This window comes from Aythya marila (assembly GCF_965140915.1).
Source record: "Aythya marila genome assembly, chromosome: 8".
NCBI classification, from domain to species: Eukaryota; Metazoa; Chordata; class Aves; order Anseriformes; family Anatidae; genus Aythya; species Aythya marila.
Genome location: NC_139049.1, coordinates 10756262 through 10772394, shown reverse-complemented (window position 1 = coordinate 10772394; position 16133 = coordinate 10756262). Strand labels below are relative to the sequence as shown.

The 16133-nt window shown below is 49.5% G+C and overlaps 1 protein-coding gene across 1 annotated transcript; it reads right to left on the bottom strand.

Moving 5' to 3' along the window:
* Positions 1-93: 93 nt before the first annotated feature.
* Positions 94-14714, bottom strand: SCYL3 (SCY1 like pseudokinase 3). The gene is made up of 14 exons (XM_082765913.1): positions 14661-14714; positions 12888-13181; positions 12340-12525; positions 11584-11697; positions 10661-10717; positions 9732-9834; positions 9041-9152; positions 8310-8387; positions 6610-6749; positions 5692-5879; positions 5080-5251; positions 3161-3304; positions 1780-2507; positions 94-527 (listed from the first exon to the last, which is right to left on the bottom strand). The coding sequence occupies exons 2-14, from the start codon at positions 13050-13052 to the stop codon at positions 465-467; spliced, it is 2250 nt and encodes a 749-aa protein (XP_082622039.1). The 5' UTR covers positions 13053-13181; positions 14661-14714; the 3' UTR covers positions 94-464.
* Between the last annotated feature and the right edge of the window lie 1419 nt (positions 14715-16133).

The window sequence follows — 16133 nt, the reverse complement described above, 5'->3', positions numbered from 1 at the left end:
CATCTTACAGCTAAAATGTTTGAAGCCAGTTCTAAGGGCTTGCTTTCTGGGGAAAAAAAAAAAAGGCACGTTAACCAAGTAACTCAGGGTAACTTTTTTTTATTGTCATCAGTTTTTCAGAGCAGGGTTGAGTTCTGGAACAATCACTTACATCACTCGGCCTCCAGTAGTCCACCAGCACCAACACACCTGTCGTGCTGTCCCTCTTTCCAGTAGCAGTGGCACGCACCACAGCTGGGCATATTGCTTGAGCGCAGGCCTCACCCCTGCAGTTTTTGGCACAGACTGGAAAGGAGCATCCAGTGCAAGGGGTCAGGCCCCCCAGGATCCTGCTGGCTGCTGCAGCAAGTGCCTGCCTTCTCCCAAAAGCAGCGCTGAGGTACTTATCCATTAGAGTGTGGAAGCAGCGACTTCTCTTACAGAATCCACCACACCATAAATTGCCTTTGTCTCTTTCAGTCCCGTTACCAGTTAGAATCATCTTCCCAGTTCAACTCCTCTTCTTCACCCCAGCCTGCAGCTTCAGCCTGGAATCATGTAAAATTACCAGCGTTAAGGTGTGCGTGTGGTACTGCTGTACTTAACGCAGCCACAAGAGCCAGGCCCTACCCTGTGGGGCTTGTGGGGGCAGAGCAAGACATCCTGAATGCCTCAAGAGAAAGGCAGCCTCCTTTAGCACCTGGGCTTACACAGAAAGCTGTAATAGGAGAAAGCCCCTCATAAACTGCAAAACCAAAGACAAAAAACAAACTAGCAGACTTTGTTACCCTTCCTTCCCCAAATTAAAGCAAGCATTGTTTCTATCACATCCACTTTCCATTACAAAAAGTATGCTATAATACAGGTGACTTCTTTCCCCTCCCCTTAGGAAACAGCTGCTGTCCTGCCCAATGCTCCTTGGTGTCACCAGCCCCCTGACAGCAATTCTGCTGCTCCAACTGCACTACACTAAGCAGAAAAATGAGGCCAATATCACACCAGTGCATTTAAAAATCAAGTGTGCCATATTCAAGTGTTGTAAACAACCTTAGCTTAGATCCAAGGCTCCTCTCCCCATGCTACCTGCTACCCCTGTGGTAGCTCTCCTGAGGTGCAATTAGCAGAACAACTTGCAATCAACACCTGGTCCCTAACGGACTTAAATGATCAGGTAGGAGTGCTTCCCCTCCCCCAACAAACAAAAGCAGTCTCTGGAGTCTCAGAGATGGGGGCAGATGGAGCTACTTATAACCCTCATGGTTCTCTGAAATGGAAAAATGTCTCAGCTATTCCTCCTGAGAACAAGGCATCCAAAAAGCTTCATTGTGTAACCCAGCGGTTCTTGTTTCCTGGTCCTTTACTTACACTCCCACTAGGTTTTTCTAGAAGAGCCAGGAGCAAAGTCCTGAGCATCCTCTGTGATTGAAAGCCATTTTTTTTTCTTTGGGCTTAGAGGCATGTCTGTTCAGCAGACACTATCCAGCCTTGTTTTGCCTCCCATCTGACCAACCAAGACTCTCCCTACATTACTTTAGGGTCTTAGCATGCAGGATATAGCAGCACAAACTAAAAACCAGAGGTAGAATTCAACATTGCTGCCGGAGTAGCAGCCCATGGAATGACCTGGTGCCCAATAAGATGCATCACTCAGAGCTCAGCATCCCGTATTCACAGGTAAAACCTCAACCGTACAGCCATGGCACTTCTCAGGCTATCTGCCCTCTGATTACAGAGCCTGCACGTGCTCTGGGATCCTCTCCAACATGCATTCATTTAACCCCACTGCCTATAGCCTCTTACCTCAATAATGTCAGCTGCTGCAAATTTGGAGGAAAACAGCGCATTCTGGGAGGCACCTTCTCTGCTGGATACTGCACCAGGGTGACTGGGAACAGCTGCTTCTGTCCTCGCTTCAGGTAAAATCAAGACAGCTGAAGAAGGTTTAATGTCTGGGGTCATGTCAGCAAACCAGTCCAGCTCAGGGTCCTGCACTGGTTTCCTCTTCACTTTAATTGTGAATTCTTCTCCTAGGCCAGGCTCCAGTGAAGACTTCAACCTTTCCTGAAAGGTCGTTTTTGGCAGCATAGTTTTCCCCAGTTGTTCCTGGCGGTCGCTATTCCAGCTATTCCCAGGGCAGGACTTCATGGGGGGGCTCACTTTGAGGCTTTTGAATTCTTTGCTCAGCTGATGAGTACCTGGTGGAGGCCTCTGCATTTCAGCTGCATCAGCTCGCGTCACAGTGAGGCAGTTTCCTGAGGACAGTTCAGTACGAGGGCTGCTGGGCTCAAAGTCATCCCAAGGCTTCTCGTCCACATCACGTTCAGCAAAATAAGGTCCCGCCCTGCCCTGCGGCTCTCGGGGCTGAATTTGGATGTTCACAGTTTTCTCAGTGTCCGTCTCCTCTGGCTCGCTCCAGTCCGGCCACTCCTCTGCTGGCTTTTCGGAGGTAGTCAAAGAGCTCCTGCTGCTCCCTAGCACATTAATGCTTCCAGGAACCCCGTTCAGGGGCAGCTGAGTGCCTTGCTCACCTGTGGAAGATAAAGGTGTTAACATACTCGTTTCAGAAGGGCAAAAGTGGAGACCAAGCTGACATCACCAGTAGCACCTGGCATGGAGATGAACCAGCTGCCAGCTCAGAAAGCAGTGGTGATTGGAAAGATGTTCCAGAGCTAAGCTCCTCTCAAAGAAGCACAGCCAGCTTCCTGTTTGCAAAGGTGGGGTATCAATCTCAGAGCACTGGGGCAATAAAGGCTGACAGCTGAGAGGCATTAGGTGATAGAGAAGAGGCCATTAGAAGCCTGACAAAAGGTCGTGAAAGTAAACTGAGCCAGCTTCTGAGGTCACAGAATGAGCTGACCTCCAAATGATCAGAGGCAACAGGCTGCTGCGGGGTATCTGCCAAGCTGTGGAGGGATAAAAAAGCACAGCAGAGAACTCATGGTAAAGAAACACTCTCAAGGCTGGCCAGCCAGCGGTGTGTTGATAAATAAACACATCAAGACTCCCAAATACTATTCCCTAGGAACTCCCAAGTTCATGCTTGTGTTTCTTCACTGTTACCTCCTATGGTTCACTGAATCTCTTTCAGATCAGCACATGGTGAAAATTAACATTTTTCAAGCAACCCCTCATTTGTAGGACACTTGATTTCTAGGCAGGAACAGCTAGGACAAAGGTTTACCTGTCTTTAAAGCCAGTGGATTGTCTTGTTGCACAGAATGCTTCTTGACAGGTGCATTTCCAGAGATGGGGAGCAAGCTAGAATTGTTCTTCAAGGGCCGAGAGGTTTGATTTCTCCGATTGCTTCCGACATGACTGGGTGAGTCTGCAGGGACAGAAGAAAAGAAAGGCCACCAAGTCCGTCAGATGTGTTCTGTCTTGGTTGAAACTGCCTGCAGCATTAGAATCTTGTTCACTGGAGACAAGCAATGCCAAATGAAGACTGGCATTGCAATGCAACAGCTGCACCCCTGATCTGTGTATAATACTCCTCTGTTCCTACAGCCTGCAGCTCTTGCCAGAACAAACTTCAGGCAACTGTTAGCGGTCAGTTTTTGCTGCTATGTTGTTTCAAGAAACGCACACTGAACAAACATTATGATCTGCACAGATGCTTGAAAATGCTGTCTGCCACCTGGCTGGATCCATTTGGACGCATGGCAACACGGATCTGAGGATCTGCCTCTTACAAAAGTACAGCAGTGACAGTCACAACAAGCTGAAGCATAAACAAAGCCCTGCCACCACACAAACTTCTGATTTATGCTTGGACACAAGCAAAGCAGCTCACCCTCTACCCCAAAGGCTGTACGATGGCCTCTCTTGTATCATACCCTAGGTACTCTGCAGTGCACTCTGAAGCTGCACAGGGCGGGTTTGTTCCCCTGGGCATGACAGCTTGGCAAGCGTCTTCTTCAGCTCGTTTCGAGGAGCTGCAGCATATTGTCACTGACAGCAAAGATTCACCAGCACTGGCTTGGTTGTGTCCCTGCTCCCACCCCTGCAGCCCAGTCAGGGTTGAAACGATGCGGCTTGGGCTGCTGCTGCCTCTGCCTCCCCGCGACAGCTGTGTCTGCCCAAGCGAGGGGTCACCAGCCAGGGACACGGGGCCTGGGGTACACACAACACGACCCCTCGACACAGGGTACAGCCTTTTAGGGGCTTGAGCAAACATCTCATTAAGCCTCATGTATTCAGCATCTAGTACTGCTTTTTGTAGGTTTTCACTCCCTGTTGAGGACAGAGTTGTTTTGTTTTGTTTTGCTTTTCCCTCCTCCATCAGGAGTTAAATCAGGTTTAATTTTAAATATACTCTGAAAGATAAATCAGTTCTTGACATGCAAGCTGAAGGTTTTCATTTACTACATTCTACTAAAATAAAGAAAACTAATGCAATGAACCATCCACAGATTTTAATGAAGGGTGGTAGTTGTCAGTACACACATTATCAGGACAAAAACATGCTTAGATTGATCGCTATCATGCACTTTGGTATCTATACTTTGTGTCTAAAGTCGAGCATTGCTGATCCTTCCCTCCCGTTATAAGCATTCCTATATCCAGAAAAGCTTTCCCTGAGTACACTTGGCTCCAAGTTATCTAGCAGGCGCAGGGACTATTTTCTTCATTTGGATTAGCTGAAAAGCCTCCAGAGAGCTGAGAAAATAGGGAAGTTCGTATTCCTTTTCCAATCTACAAATAGAAATTGGGGGGAAGAGGATGAGATTTACCGTTTTTAAAAAACATGAAGGACATGAGGGAATATTAAATAACTACCTAGCTGTAAGTACATAAGTCCTACCGAAGGGCAGTGTAGTTCTTCTACCAAAGATAAACACAACTGAATATAATCTCTTTTGCACACAGAGCTTCTTAAATGAAGATTTTTCCATGTATTTCCTGTATTTAAACTACTTTCAGATAATGTTTTATGTTACCAATTCTGCATCTGCAAACATTCAGCACCTAATTTAGAATTAAAGTTTAGCTGCAAATTAACTTTTCTTCAAATGAAAGAGTAATCGATAAAAAAAATTCTGCCTAAGCTGCTTGGACACAACATGCAAGAATCATGAGAGCACTTGAGACCGTATCATTTACCTTCTGGGGAGAGATCAGCAGTTTTCATGAAACTCGGTGCAGAGCTTTTGAAAATCTTCGTTCTTTCACCACCTACAACTACTTCAGGCCCAAGGAGGGAGACGAGAACTGCTAAGCTGTGCAGAGTTATTGCCACGATGGAGTCACTAGTATCTCGAAGGCCCAGCAATACCTGCACCAAGAACAGAAAATTCTGCTTTTTCACTTTTTTCTCTACACAGTTGCAGCACATCTCATTGCTAAAATCTCCCACAGCTTAGTAGATTCTAGACATTACTCCATACCAGAAAATCAGCCTTCCACTTTGTGTTACAAGCTAAAGAGGGTGGCCTATCCTAGTGCTCGGTGAGCTTAGTCTTGTCTCTTGTTGTGAGGCTGCCAGTCAAGGCCGACAGGTAGCAGCACAAGGGGTGTGTGACAGAGGGCACCAGGTTTAACAAAGACGGTATTCCAGATCAGGGTGGGGTGTAAGGGTTGGGGCTTGCATAAAAAGGAGGTTGAAAACTGTTTTTTGCCAGCACTGAGTGCTTAGTTGTGAGCTAAGAGTCAACCCAAACAGTAAAAACCCCATATTGTTGGATATACGCCATGTATTATTTTCCTGTCCTTAACCTGTGGCAATATGATGTTTTTCAACTCTTCCCGAGAGAACAGTTCTGCATAGGCATGAATGTGAGACAGCAACACCATTCGAACGTGCTCCTCGTGAACCTCAAATAGCTTCAGCAGCACAGGAATCACGTGAGTCTGGAACAAGGCTGGCGACAGGAGGCAGCTGGTCTGGCTTTCTCCAGTTTGCTCTGGGGGAAGAGAGGTGGAGATGGGGAAAGGCTGCTTTGCAAACCAGAGGCAGCTTCCCAAAAGCTATTCAGTGAGAGACTGTCACAGATGAGACCCACGGCATCACCCCACTGCCAGGTCTGACTCTGTCAGCTGCCGAGGATGTCAGAGGAGACGGGAGGGAGGAGAGGCAGCCGTGCCATTATCCATGGCCTTACAGCAACGGCTCCAAATACGTCATGTCAGACAGGCACGAGCTGCACTGCTTGGCTCACAGACCCCTAGTTATCTAGGAAAAACTCTGAGAGGGGAAGCAAGCAGCAGGGACAGAGGCAGCTGGGGACCCAGCAAGGCGTCCTGAACGCTCCCCCTTAGAGAGGGCAGAAGGGCCTGAGCACCCTTACAGGAGATCGACTGCAGTGACAGAAATAAAGAGGGCAAGAAGGGGTAGGGGGAAAGGGAGAAGAGGGATGTGCAGTGAGACACAGAGAGCCTGGGGTGGGCATGTGGTGTGAGATTTAAACACAGGAAAGAGCCCAGGCAATTTCTAATTCTCTCCCACCATCAGCAGAGCAACGGAAGTACTTGAAATGGGGAAGCCCACATAACTCTCTTCTCTCCAATTCTTTACTTTACAGTGTTTGTTCTGCTTAAACAAACAAAGCTATTTCCTTGATTCAATGGAGTGACCACTCTGAATTCATTCCAAACTTGTTGGTGATATTTCTGAAGGAAATATTTAAAGGTCACCTTTCTTTGGACCCAGCAGATGAGGAAGAAAACTCTTGACAGCTACAGGTTCTGCAAACACAAGCTGGTTGAGTAGAAGAGGCACCAGTCGTGATGCTATCAGCTCCTCTGACAAGCCAGCCACCCTGTCCAGCAGGAATCTGTGTTCCGGGAGAGAGCAATTAGTATCAAGGCAGCCTCCCATGCATTTATGACTGTTTCCCTTAATATCGTCTACCCTTCTTTTTTGGGTCTGCCATGTCTCCTTAGAGACCAAGTCCCCTCACAGCTTCTCACCGTGTGCGTACACTAAGCTAGGAGGACGTGGCTCTGCTCCTGACTGAGACTTTCAGGCAATAAGATAAACCATGAGCGAGTAAGGAAACATCCAGAGACACATCCTGTAAAACTCCATGCCCAGATCACACAGCCTGTCAAAAACGCATCCAGGAGCACAGCTGCAAATGCAGCTGGCACATGAAGGCTTCTCCACACTCAGCAGCTGTCCCCTCTGCTGTGTCACAGCGCCCACATCTCAGTGCTGGCAGCTCACGTGAGGCACTACAGCGTTAAAACTGCAGAAGAGACTTGTTCTCTCACCCCACAACCCAGTGCATCACACTAATTTTTCTACTGCTCGAGTACAGGCAATCTTGCCTACCACATAAGGGAAGTTTCCCTTGCAAAAAGGGAACCCCACTTTGAAACCACATCCACCTACTGCATCCTAGAGGTGGCCAGCAGAGCGTGGCTTGGGTTTATTTAAGTCACACGAGTGATTTTGTGCAACTGCTCTTGTAGAATTTTCATTTTTAAATATCAGTAGCTGTTTTTCTCTGGGTTTGGAGAGATTGAGATCAATATTCCCCCTGCTGTGAAAGCACCTGCACCTGTTAAGGGGCAGTACTGCTGTGTCTTTTAACAAAGCATTTGTTCCCTCCTTCAGCAAACACTGCTGCTACAGAGATGGTGGCAACGGTTCTGCATGCTCCTGCTAAGATCTCCTTTCTCTTCTTTTCTCACTGAGTCCCAAACAAGTAAAATCAAACTGGTGTTAGAAGTATAGAACAATAACAAATAGAAGAAGAAAGAAAAACTCAACTTCTCCCCTTTTCAGGCCCAGATAATGCCATGACTACATGGAAACTTCTAGAGAACTCTTGGGGACCGTGACAATAGGGTTTTCTGCAGATGCTGCACTTCTGCAGCTTCAACATTCATTACAGACAACAGCTTTGCCCAGAGAAGGCTGGGACCAAAGATTAATTCCCCCAACATGTCTTGAAAACTCTCATTAACAGTTTACAAGATCTGTCTAAATGAAAGCAATTTTCAGCCTCAAGGCATCTGGTGCTAGATTTCACTGTTTACAAAGTCAAATCCAAAATAAAGCTACTTCCAAGAATGGTGTGAGGGAAAAATTCTTTTCTTCTACCACACTGAAAGAAGTTCTCTGATATTTTATATTCTGAAACCGGGTAAGCAGATAGCCTTTGTGTAACACAGCAGGATCCTCGGACAGCTCCAGCGAGGAGCCGGAGGACAGGCTGGTCTCCAGATTGTGCAGACAAAGCTGTGACACCACGCTGCCTCCCCTACCACAGCACTATGGCAGATCAATGTGCTTCTCAAATGATGCCTGCTTAGCCACAGCACGCACCCTAATCTGACAGAAGCATTTCTCAGATAAGAAGCTTCCAGGTTACAGTTCCTTCACTTACTTGAAAAATTCAGTTTTTTCCTCCTCAGATTTTACTGTTAAGGTCTTCAGAAAGTTCACAACTTCCAGAAAATCATTCCTAAGAACAAAAAAAGGAGGTCGTCAGGCCTGTTGATGCTTACACCACCCACCACTAAGAGCCTGCAGATCCCTGTCCTTTCAGCAGACAAAAGCAGAAAGGGGAATACAACTCAAAAGCTGGTGGACCAGGAATGTCAGCGTGGCAGTCTGACCAGTTACCCAAGAGCTGCACCTGCACAGCGCCACGCTCTGAAGTCAGCAAATTCACGGGGCACCAGCTGCCTCTCAGCACCCTCCCAGGGCAAGAAGCAGAAGGAAATGCCACCTCACGCTAACGCCACCACCCAGACAGCACCTCGGTGACAGCAGACAGCTGCCTGGATTATCTCTGAGCGCACTTAGCTCAAGTTGTACCTCTAATAATTTTATCTTCCCACTGCCTCCCTGAGCTTGGGGCAATCCAACTGGCTGCATGTGGCAAGGGGACAGACTTCTGTCCCCGGTGCTGACTCAGAGCAACACGTGGAAGGCTGATAATGCCTTCGTAATTTAGGGAGTCTCTGTCAAAGGGCCCTGTAAGAGGCAGCGATCCAGGCCACGCTTCCCATCAGATAAGTAACACCGTCACAAAACGCAGGTGTTGCACACTTGCAACACAGCAATAAGCACTACCAAGACGTACCAAGAGAGGCGAGGAATTTCTTTCCTTACCTGAAGAACTCGTGGGACAACAGGCTGGACAGCGGCGGACGACACTTGGGATCCGGATTCAGCAGCGTACAGTGCAAGGTTTGCTGAAAGCTGGAGAGAATATCTGCTGAAACTGAAAGCCAGAGCACCTACAATTAGATTTCTCTCTCACCACTGGGCAAACTATGTTCAGGGGTCCTCCACCCCTCTTGAAAACTTACTTTTAGAAGCTCTGTTTGATAGTAAAATTGCTCATAGCTGCTCCAAAAGGAAGAGAAGAGAACATTTCCACCTCTCTCCCTAAGCTGCGTGGCTATCAGGGCATCAAGGAGTGTTACCATCCTCTGAAAAGCTTTTTGTTCTTTCTCTGCTAGTAGGCAGCAGCCCCCACTCAGCTGTGTCCCTAACCCTTGCTCCAGTGGCTGCTGGGGCAAAACCATGCAAATCTCCGCTGCAGAGCAGATTTGGGAGTGCTCGTGTTGCAGGGGCTTTTGCATGTGCTCCAGCCACACCTGCCCACATTCAAATGCAGCGAGATGGGGAAACAGGAGGCACTGAGGTCTGGATTTTAACCTGGCAAACACGAAGAACAGTGATGGACACTACACCTGTGGCGCATGTGTCAGCTCCAGCAAGCAAATGCCTTTGGTGACACAAGCAAGAAAAAAGCCAGACAGGTCTGTACACAGCAAACAAACGTGTCAATCCTCACCCTGATCATTTAGGACTGTCAGGAGACTTTCAACCATTGTTCCAAATGCGTAGGCGTCCCTTGCATGCCCATAGCTGCTGGGCAGAATTTTGAAATCTGCAGACTGGGAAAAAAAAAAAAAAAAAAAAAAAAAAAAAAAAAAAAAAAGAACAAGATCAGCAAAGCAGGATTTTATGAAATACTTGGTAGTTGCCACAGCTCTCTGTGCCCTCCCCCGTATATACTCTCCAATTCTTTTTATATCAACAAAGCTCCACCAAGTACCCTACAAATAGAGCATTATGGCAAAATAATAATAATTAAAAAAAAAAAAAAAAGGCAAGTGCAAAAATAAACAAACAACAACAAAAGCCACACATCTACCAGGGAATTTACAACCCAAAGGAGCAACCACGTCACGATGCAACAACTCCCCCATGAATACACACGGCAATTACAAGTCAACAACTTTCAGCATTTCTATGGAAACAGGTGTTAATCAGAGACAGCTCCTTTAGGATAAGCAACTCAGAGGATATTCCATAGATGTAAGATGACTTCAAGTGGAGAAAAAAAAGCTGTGTGAGAGCTATGCAACTGTGAGACCACAGCGAACTTGGCAATCTCAGCAACTACTCTTATTTTCGCAAAGCATTAGCAATTTAAAAGCATTAAAGCTGCAACGCAAAGTGACTGAAAAAAAACATTCCAAGAGCCTGCTATTTCATCACTCCTCATTCACGATTTCACTTCTCTGTACCCAACCCCATACCCAGACCAAGGACAGGAGGGAAGGGGAAGGAAAAAAGGAACAGAATAAACCCCAGCTATTATCTAATAGCCACTTCCTCCCATTCAGACGCAAGGGAACAGAATGTGCGAATGAAAACAAAACGATTTTCTGAACGTGACACCAGCTCCAAGCTCCGCTGGGAAGTTGTGGTACCCACCATCTCCTCACACGGGATGCACGACTGGTCTCGGACCGACTTGACGTGGCAGAGGAACTGCAAGGGGAAAAGGGAGACATGAGCTGCGCCTGTGGCTCGGCTGGGCCATGCAGCAGGAACGAGCCCCTCCTGCGGGCCAGGACTGAACCCGTGGCCAGAGGCCATCCTCTGCCCTTCAGCTGGCGCCCAGGGCAGGCCACGCTTTGCTCTGCCCACAGGGAAGCACGAAGCAGCAGGTGGGAAGCAGCAGGCTGGCAGAAAGCAACTCCAGGGCATCACAGCCAACTCATCCCATTAGGTCTTAGGTCCTGTCATCCCTGCATGATCCATCTGGGCAGGGCAAGGATTTAATGTCCTTCACCAGGCAGATTTTACTGCTGCGCTCTTTGCATCGTTGTGCACCACCACGCGCAATCCCTTCTGAAAGGTGATACATGCCCGGGACACTCCGCGCGGTTTGTGAAGGATTTGTGGATCCTCTGGGAGAAAAGGCAATCTAGTGCTGCTGCACGGTGCCAGGCTGCAGCAATGACTCTGCACAGCACGCAGCAGCAATCAAACCACTTTTTCCGCCAAGACCAGCAACAAGCAATGAAGATGCCAGCAGCAAAAACTAGAGTCGTTTACGTTATTTTTGTATTGATTTATTTTAACTTAGGATCTTCAGGCTGCACACTAAAGTTTTGGGTTTTGGTTTTTAATCAGTCCAGAGGAGCAAAGATTTCTCCCTGTCTCCAGTCTTAATCTACCCTCCAGCCAGCTGCCTCCCTTAGAAAAGTGGCTGCTTTCTGCCTGATGGGGAATTAGTTTCAGTTTCTGTAGATGCTGTTGTTTATAGGAAGCATCCCTAGAGCAAAAGCTCAGGTGAGAGCTGGAGGTGAGCCCTCTCCCTGCACCCAAGGGACGCTTTGCTGGGCTCTTACCTCTGGGGTGGCTTCGTTGAAGTTGCAGACTGTTTCCATTCCTCCCAGTTTCCAGTGCCCATCCTCGCTTACAAACACAGATGATAAACAGACATTGTTATGTGTTAGGTTTCCCTGAAAAAAAAAATAAAAAGAGGATAACAGATGTAAAATCTTAATCAGTGCTAATGAGGTGCCACGAGGAACTGAGGAAAAGCTGCCAAAAAGCACACGATTCTACAAATCCTTCGGGATTTTGTAGGTGACTAGCAGATATCGTGCAGAATGGCTGGGGTTTTAGAGCAGACAAAATTCTGTCACAGCCCCTGCAATGCAAGTGTAAGTCCAGAGAAAACCTCCAACCGTGAACACAAAGCTCGAAAGCTACAGTCAGAGCTGGAATTGAGATTCAGCCCTGGACAAACACACAATGTTTGTCCAGGAGGAGCAACGACACCAATCGCTGACCCGTGGCAACAGCTGTAAGTCAAGGCACAAACCGAGCAATCCATTTCATTAAGTACAAAGCACTGCAAGCAGGTCTCAGCTCGTGAGCTTTACGCCCTAGAACCACACCGTTTTGAACTGCCCTTCTTTCTAAAAAGCAGGCAACGACTTCAGCAGTTTCAGCCTAAAAAAAACACGTGGTGTGGGTCTGTCTTTTTGTGAGGAACCAGGCATGAGCCAGTCACCCAGGCAAGCCCAGTGAGGACGTTCCCCTGGCACATGCCACCCGGCTCCCACCAAAGCCCGACAGCTGCTGCTGCTGGCACTTACCCTGTCATGGAGGAAAATGAGCGCCAGCAAGACATCGTAGATCCCTGCGCAGATTTCTGCAGAAGAGAGCGACTCCAGGACCATCTCTAAAGGCTTCACGCGTTCGGTAACCAGGTGGATCCCATTGGCTTCCACAGTACAGGAAAGGAAGCGCAGAAGGCAAGGGTGGCGCAAGGTTTTCAGGTGCTTCCAGAAACAAAGACATCCGTTAGACCTCATCCAAGCTGCACAGGTCGGCCGTACAGCTTTAGCCATGTTTTCTGCTTGAGTTGAGACAGCCCACCCCTGCTCCTCACCAAACCCTTAGCACGCTCACTGCAAAATATTCCATAATACATCTAGAAACAAAGTCTTACACGGAAGAACAAACGTGGTACTGTAAGTAAGGTCTGGCTTAGAAAACCTCTGACTTGGAAAGCTCTGCCAGGGGCAGCTCTGAGTGCTTCTCCTTCCCTTACCCCCAAGAATCCAACCCTCAGTGACCAATCCCACCCCTCCTGGAACATGCAGGAACGACTCCCTCCCTCCAGGCACGCTCGCTCCAGTACCTTGGCAGCTTTATGAACTGTATCTTCGTTCTCCTGCTTGTACACGAAGACAGAAGCCAGCTTGCCATCTTGCAGCACGGCTGGGTAGATGGTGTGTCCGGTTGGCAGCGTGAAGGGCGGCTCTTCCAGCGCGTAGCTCTTTAAAGCGCTGTTCTCCGAGCCCATCCCTCGCGGCGTTAGGCCGTTGGAGAGTTTCCCTCTCAATGACAAACAGGCCCGTGGGTGAAGGCAGGTTTTTTTTTCAGGCGGACTCAGCTCTGGCAGGCACTTTCCAGTTCACTTTCGGAGCATTTTCTGTAAAGCATGAGACAGCCATGAAGAACCTCATCCCGTCAGCACCCCCTCCTTCGGGTTAAGGACAAAAACACACTCCCCATCATCAGAGTGTCCACAAGCAGGTTCAGATCAACCAGTGTTGATCTGCACCAAGCTTCCCTCTGACCGCCTTCCTTCCATCTGCAATGCTCCGTCTGCCCGCCAGCCCTTCCTCCTTCCCACTGCCTCTGTGAGGAAGAGGCTGACAGATTTCTGTGCCGCTTCCTTGCACGCAGAGCTGGTAAAACAAACACGCTGATTGCAGAGGCTCTTTTGGAAAACACTGACAGAGCACGTGCTCCGCAACCAGGCTGCTGATCAAAGGCTACAGCTGAGATCCTGACAACCGCTCTGCGCACACGGGTTGGCAAATGATCTTCAATAATGAGCGCAAAACAAGATTTCAGGAAAAGTGGGAAAAACATTGCTCGCCCCAAGCATATTTTTGAAACTGCAGAATTGCTTTGGGGTGGTTGTTTCCAGCCATGACCCGGGCCTCCAGGAGGGCAACAACGCAGGAGTCTGTCAGCTCGCTGTCGGAGCTGTTCCTGCAGAGCTTCTGCCACAGCCTTGCGATCAGCCTTCCCAGGAGCTCCAACCTTAGCAGGGCCGAGTGTATTTTGAAAAGTTTTTCTGCTGCGGTTTCCCAGTTTATTTTCACTGTTTTGGTCAAGAATTAGTTATCCTAATAATTCCCACAACCAAAGAAAACAAAAGAAGTGTGCTATATTTAAACATGTCAGGATCTAATGTTTTCATTAAATATAAAATACACTGACTCGATAAGGCACTAGTCAAAGGGTGCTAGCAAGAAATAGAACAGGACTTTCTTGATAGACCGAGGGTGTTACTTCCTCCCCCGGTGACAAGAGTGCTCTCTGGGCAGGAGGCTGGTTTCACAGAGTTACAGGAGATGCTCACACCTCACGTACCCATCTCTGACAGCCGCTGCCCTGTGACATGCCAGCAGCCGGAACGCGTTAGATAGGGAACCTGAAAGCATTACAGCTTTAACTGATGGAGCAGAGCTTCACCCTCCAGATTGCACCAGCTGGGCGTAAAACGCCTGCTACAGCCCGAGTTTTATTCGTAAATCGCGCTTGTGCGCTCTGACCCACGTAAAACCCACCCCTGAGCTCCCTGTGGCTCTGTCCCCGCTATCCTCAGGGCTGGACGTGCCCCCTGTCACCGTGCTCCTTCTGTGCAACCTCCGGGAAAGCCGCGGGGCTCAGCCACAGGTGAGGAGGAGACGCGGCCAGACGGGCCCCAAAGGCTCCTCCAGGAGCTCCCAGGCGCTGGCAGCGACCTGAGGCCGGCGGGACGAGGCCTCCGAGCATCGCCCCCACAGCCGAGCCCCGCGGGCAGCCCGGCCTCCCCCGCTCACCCCCCGCAGCTCCCCCGGGTCCCTCCTCACCGCTCACCGCCCCCGGCCCTCCTCAGCCCCCCGCCGCCCCGCACCTGCAGGCAGCGGCCGGGCCGGGAGCTGCCGCCGCGCCCCGCCGCCCGCTACCGCCCTCACGGAGCCGCCGCTGAGGCAGCTTCCGGCAGCGCGGGGGCGGGAACAGGAGGAGGAGGAGGAGGAGGAGGAGGAGGAGGAGCGGCCGCCATCTTGAGCGAGGGCGCGGCCACCATTTTGGTTGCGGGCGGAGTCGCCTCAGCCCAGCCCCTCTGCTGCCACAGGGGGGTTACAGCCCAGCCCTGTGCCCCCCACGTCCCGCAGCAGTCCCTCACACTGAACGTCCCGTTAGCAGAAGCACTCACCAGCACACCACAGCCACTGGGGCTTGTGGCTTCGCTCAGCTCACTTTAACCCAGGGAAGCCAGAAAAAGGCAGGGCTGAGGTTTGATGGGTCACCAACACAACACCAGCGCCACATCCAAGGTGCACAACAATTAGCCCCAAGGGCTAATCCCATCCTCTGCTCATTTTCCTTTGCCCCATGCCTCCCTGCCACAGTGCTACACAGAAAGGAGCCGTGTGTAGGGTACAGACCCCAAGTGTACGGGGACAAGGCACAGCCCCAGCTGCAGCCCCTAAGCTCATTCCCTTCCAGCTCCCCTTGCAGGGTCGCCGCTCAGCCCCACAGCATCCCCCCCGGGAGCACAGCCACAGGGGGTGACGGGGCGAGAGCTGTGGAGGCGAGGCAGGTGGTCTCTGCCTGACAGCTCTTCTGGTGGCGTAACCCCTGCATCGTAAGGAGATCTATTTAATGCCATTAAAACTAATTGCTCTCTGTGCTGCAGCGTAAAGGGGCTCCGGGGAGAGATTTCACGTGAGTATTTTGGACAGCAGAACGAACGTTGAAAGGAATTACTATAGTGCAGTGGGAGGTCTGGGCTTTTCACACACTATTTTCATATTGCCAATGTTATTCCAGTTTCATGCAGCGCCAGGGCATTAGGATGTGGTTTGCTCAGTCGTTTTGAACCTAATGTTTCGAGCGAGCAGGGCCCAGCAGCACACCCCATACCTGTGGCCTTGTCTAGACAAAGATTTAATGGCAATTGCAGGGTGCTTAACAAAGGTGGTCTAAGCTGTGCTAACTCCTTGGCTTTCTTTATAACTGAACTCCACCAATTTAGCATGCATTAAATTTTGTGCTGTCAAAGCTGCCCTGAACTTTGCAGAGCCTATTCTTTAGCAATGAGCTCCCCCCAGCCCCTTTCTGGTAAAGCCAGACACTGCCCAGAACGTGGACAGTCCTAGAGATCCTGCTCTGCTGGCCGGTAACTCGTTGATGCCAGGGCCCTTTTGACATCTGGACAGAAAAAGGGATCCCCTCACATCTGCACCAAACTCTAAGTGGAGAGGAAGGTGCATGGGGAGGTCTAGCAGTGGGGCAGAGTGCTCGGAGTCCCCTCCTCGTGGGGAGATGGGTGTAGAGGTAGCTGGAAGAACTGGGTCTTCTTAAATAAAGCAGATGGAGGAAG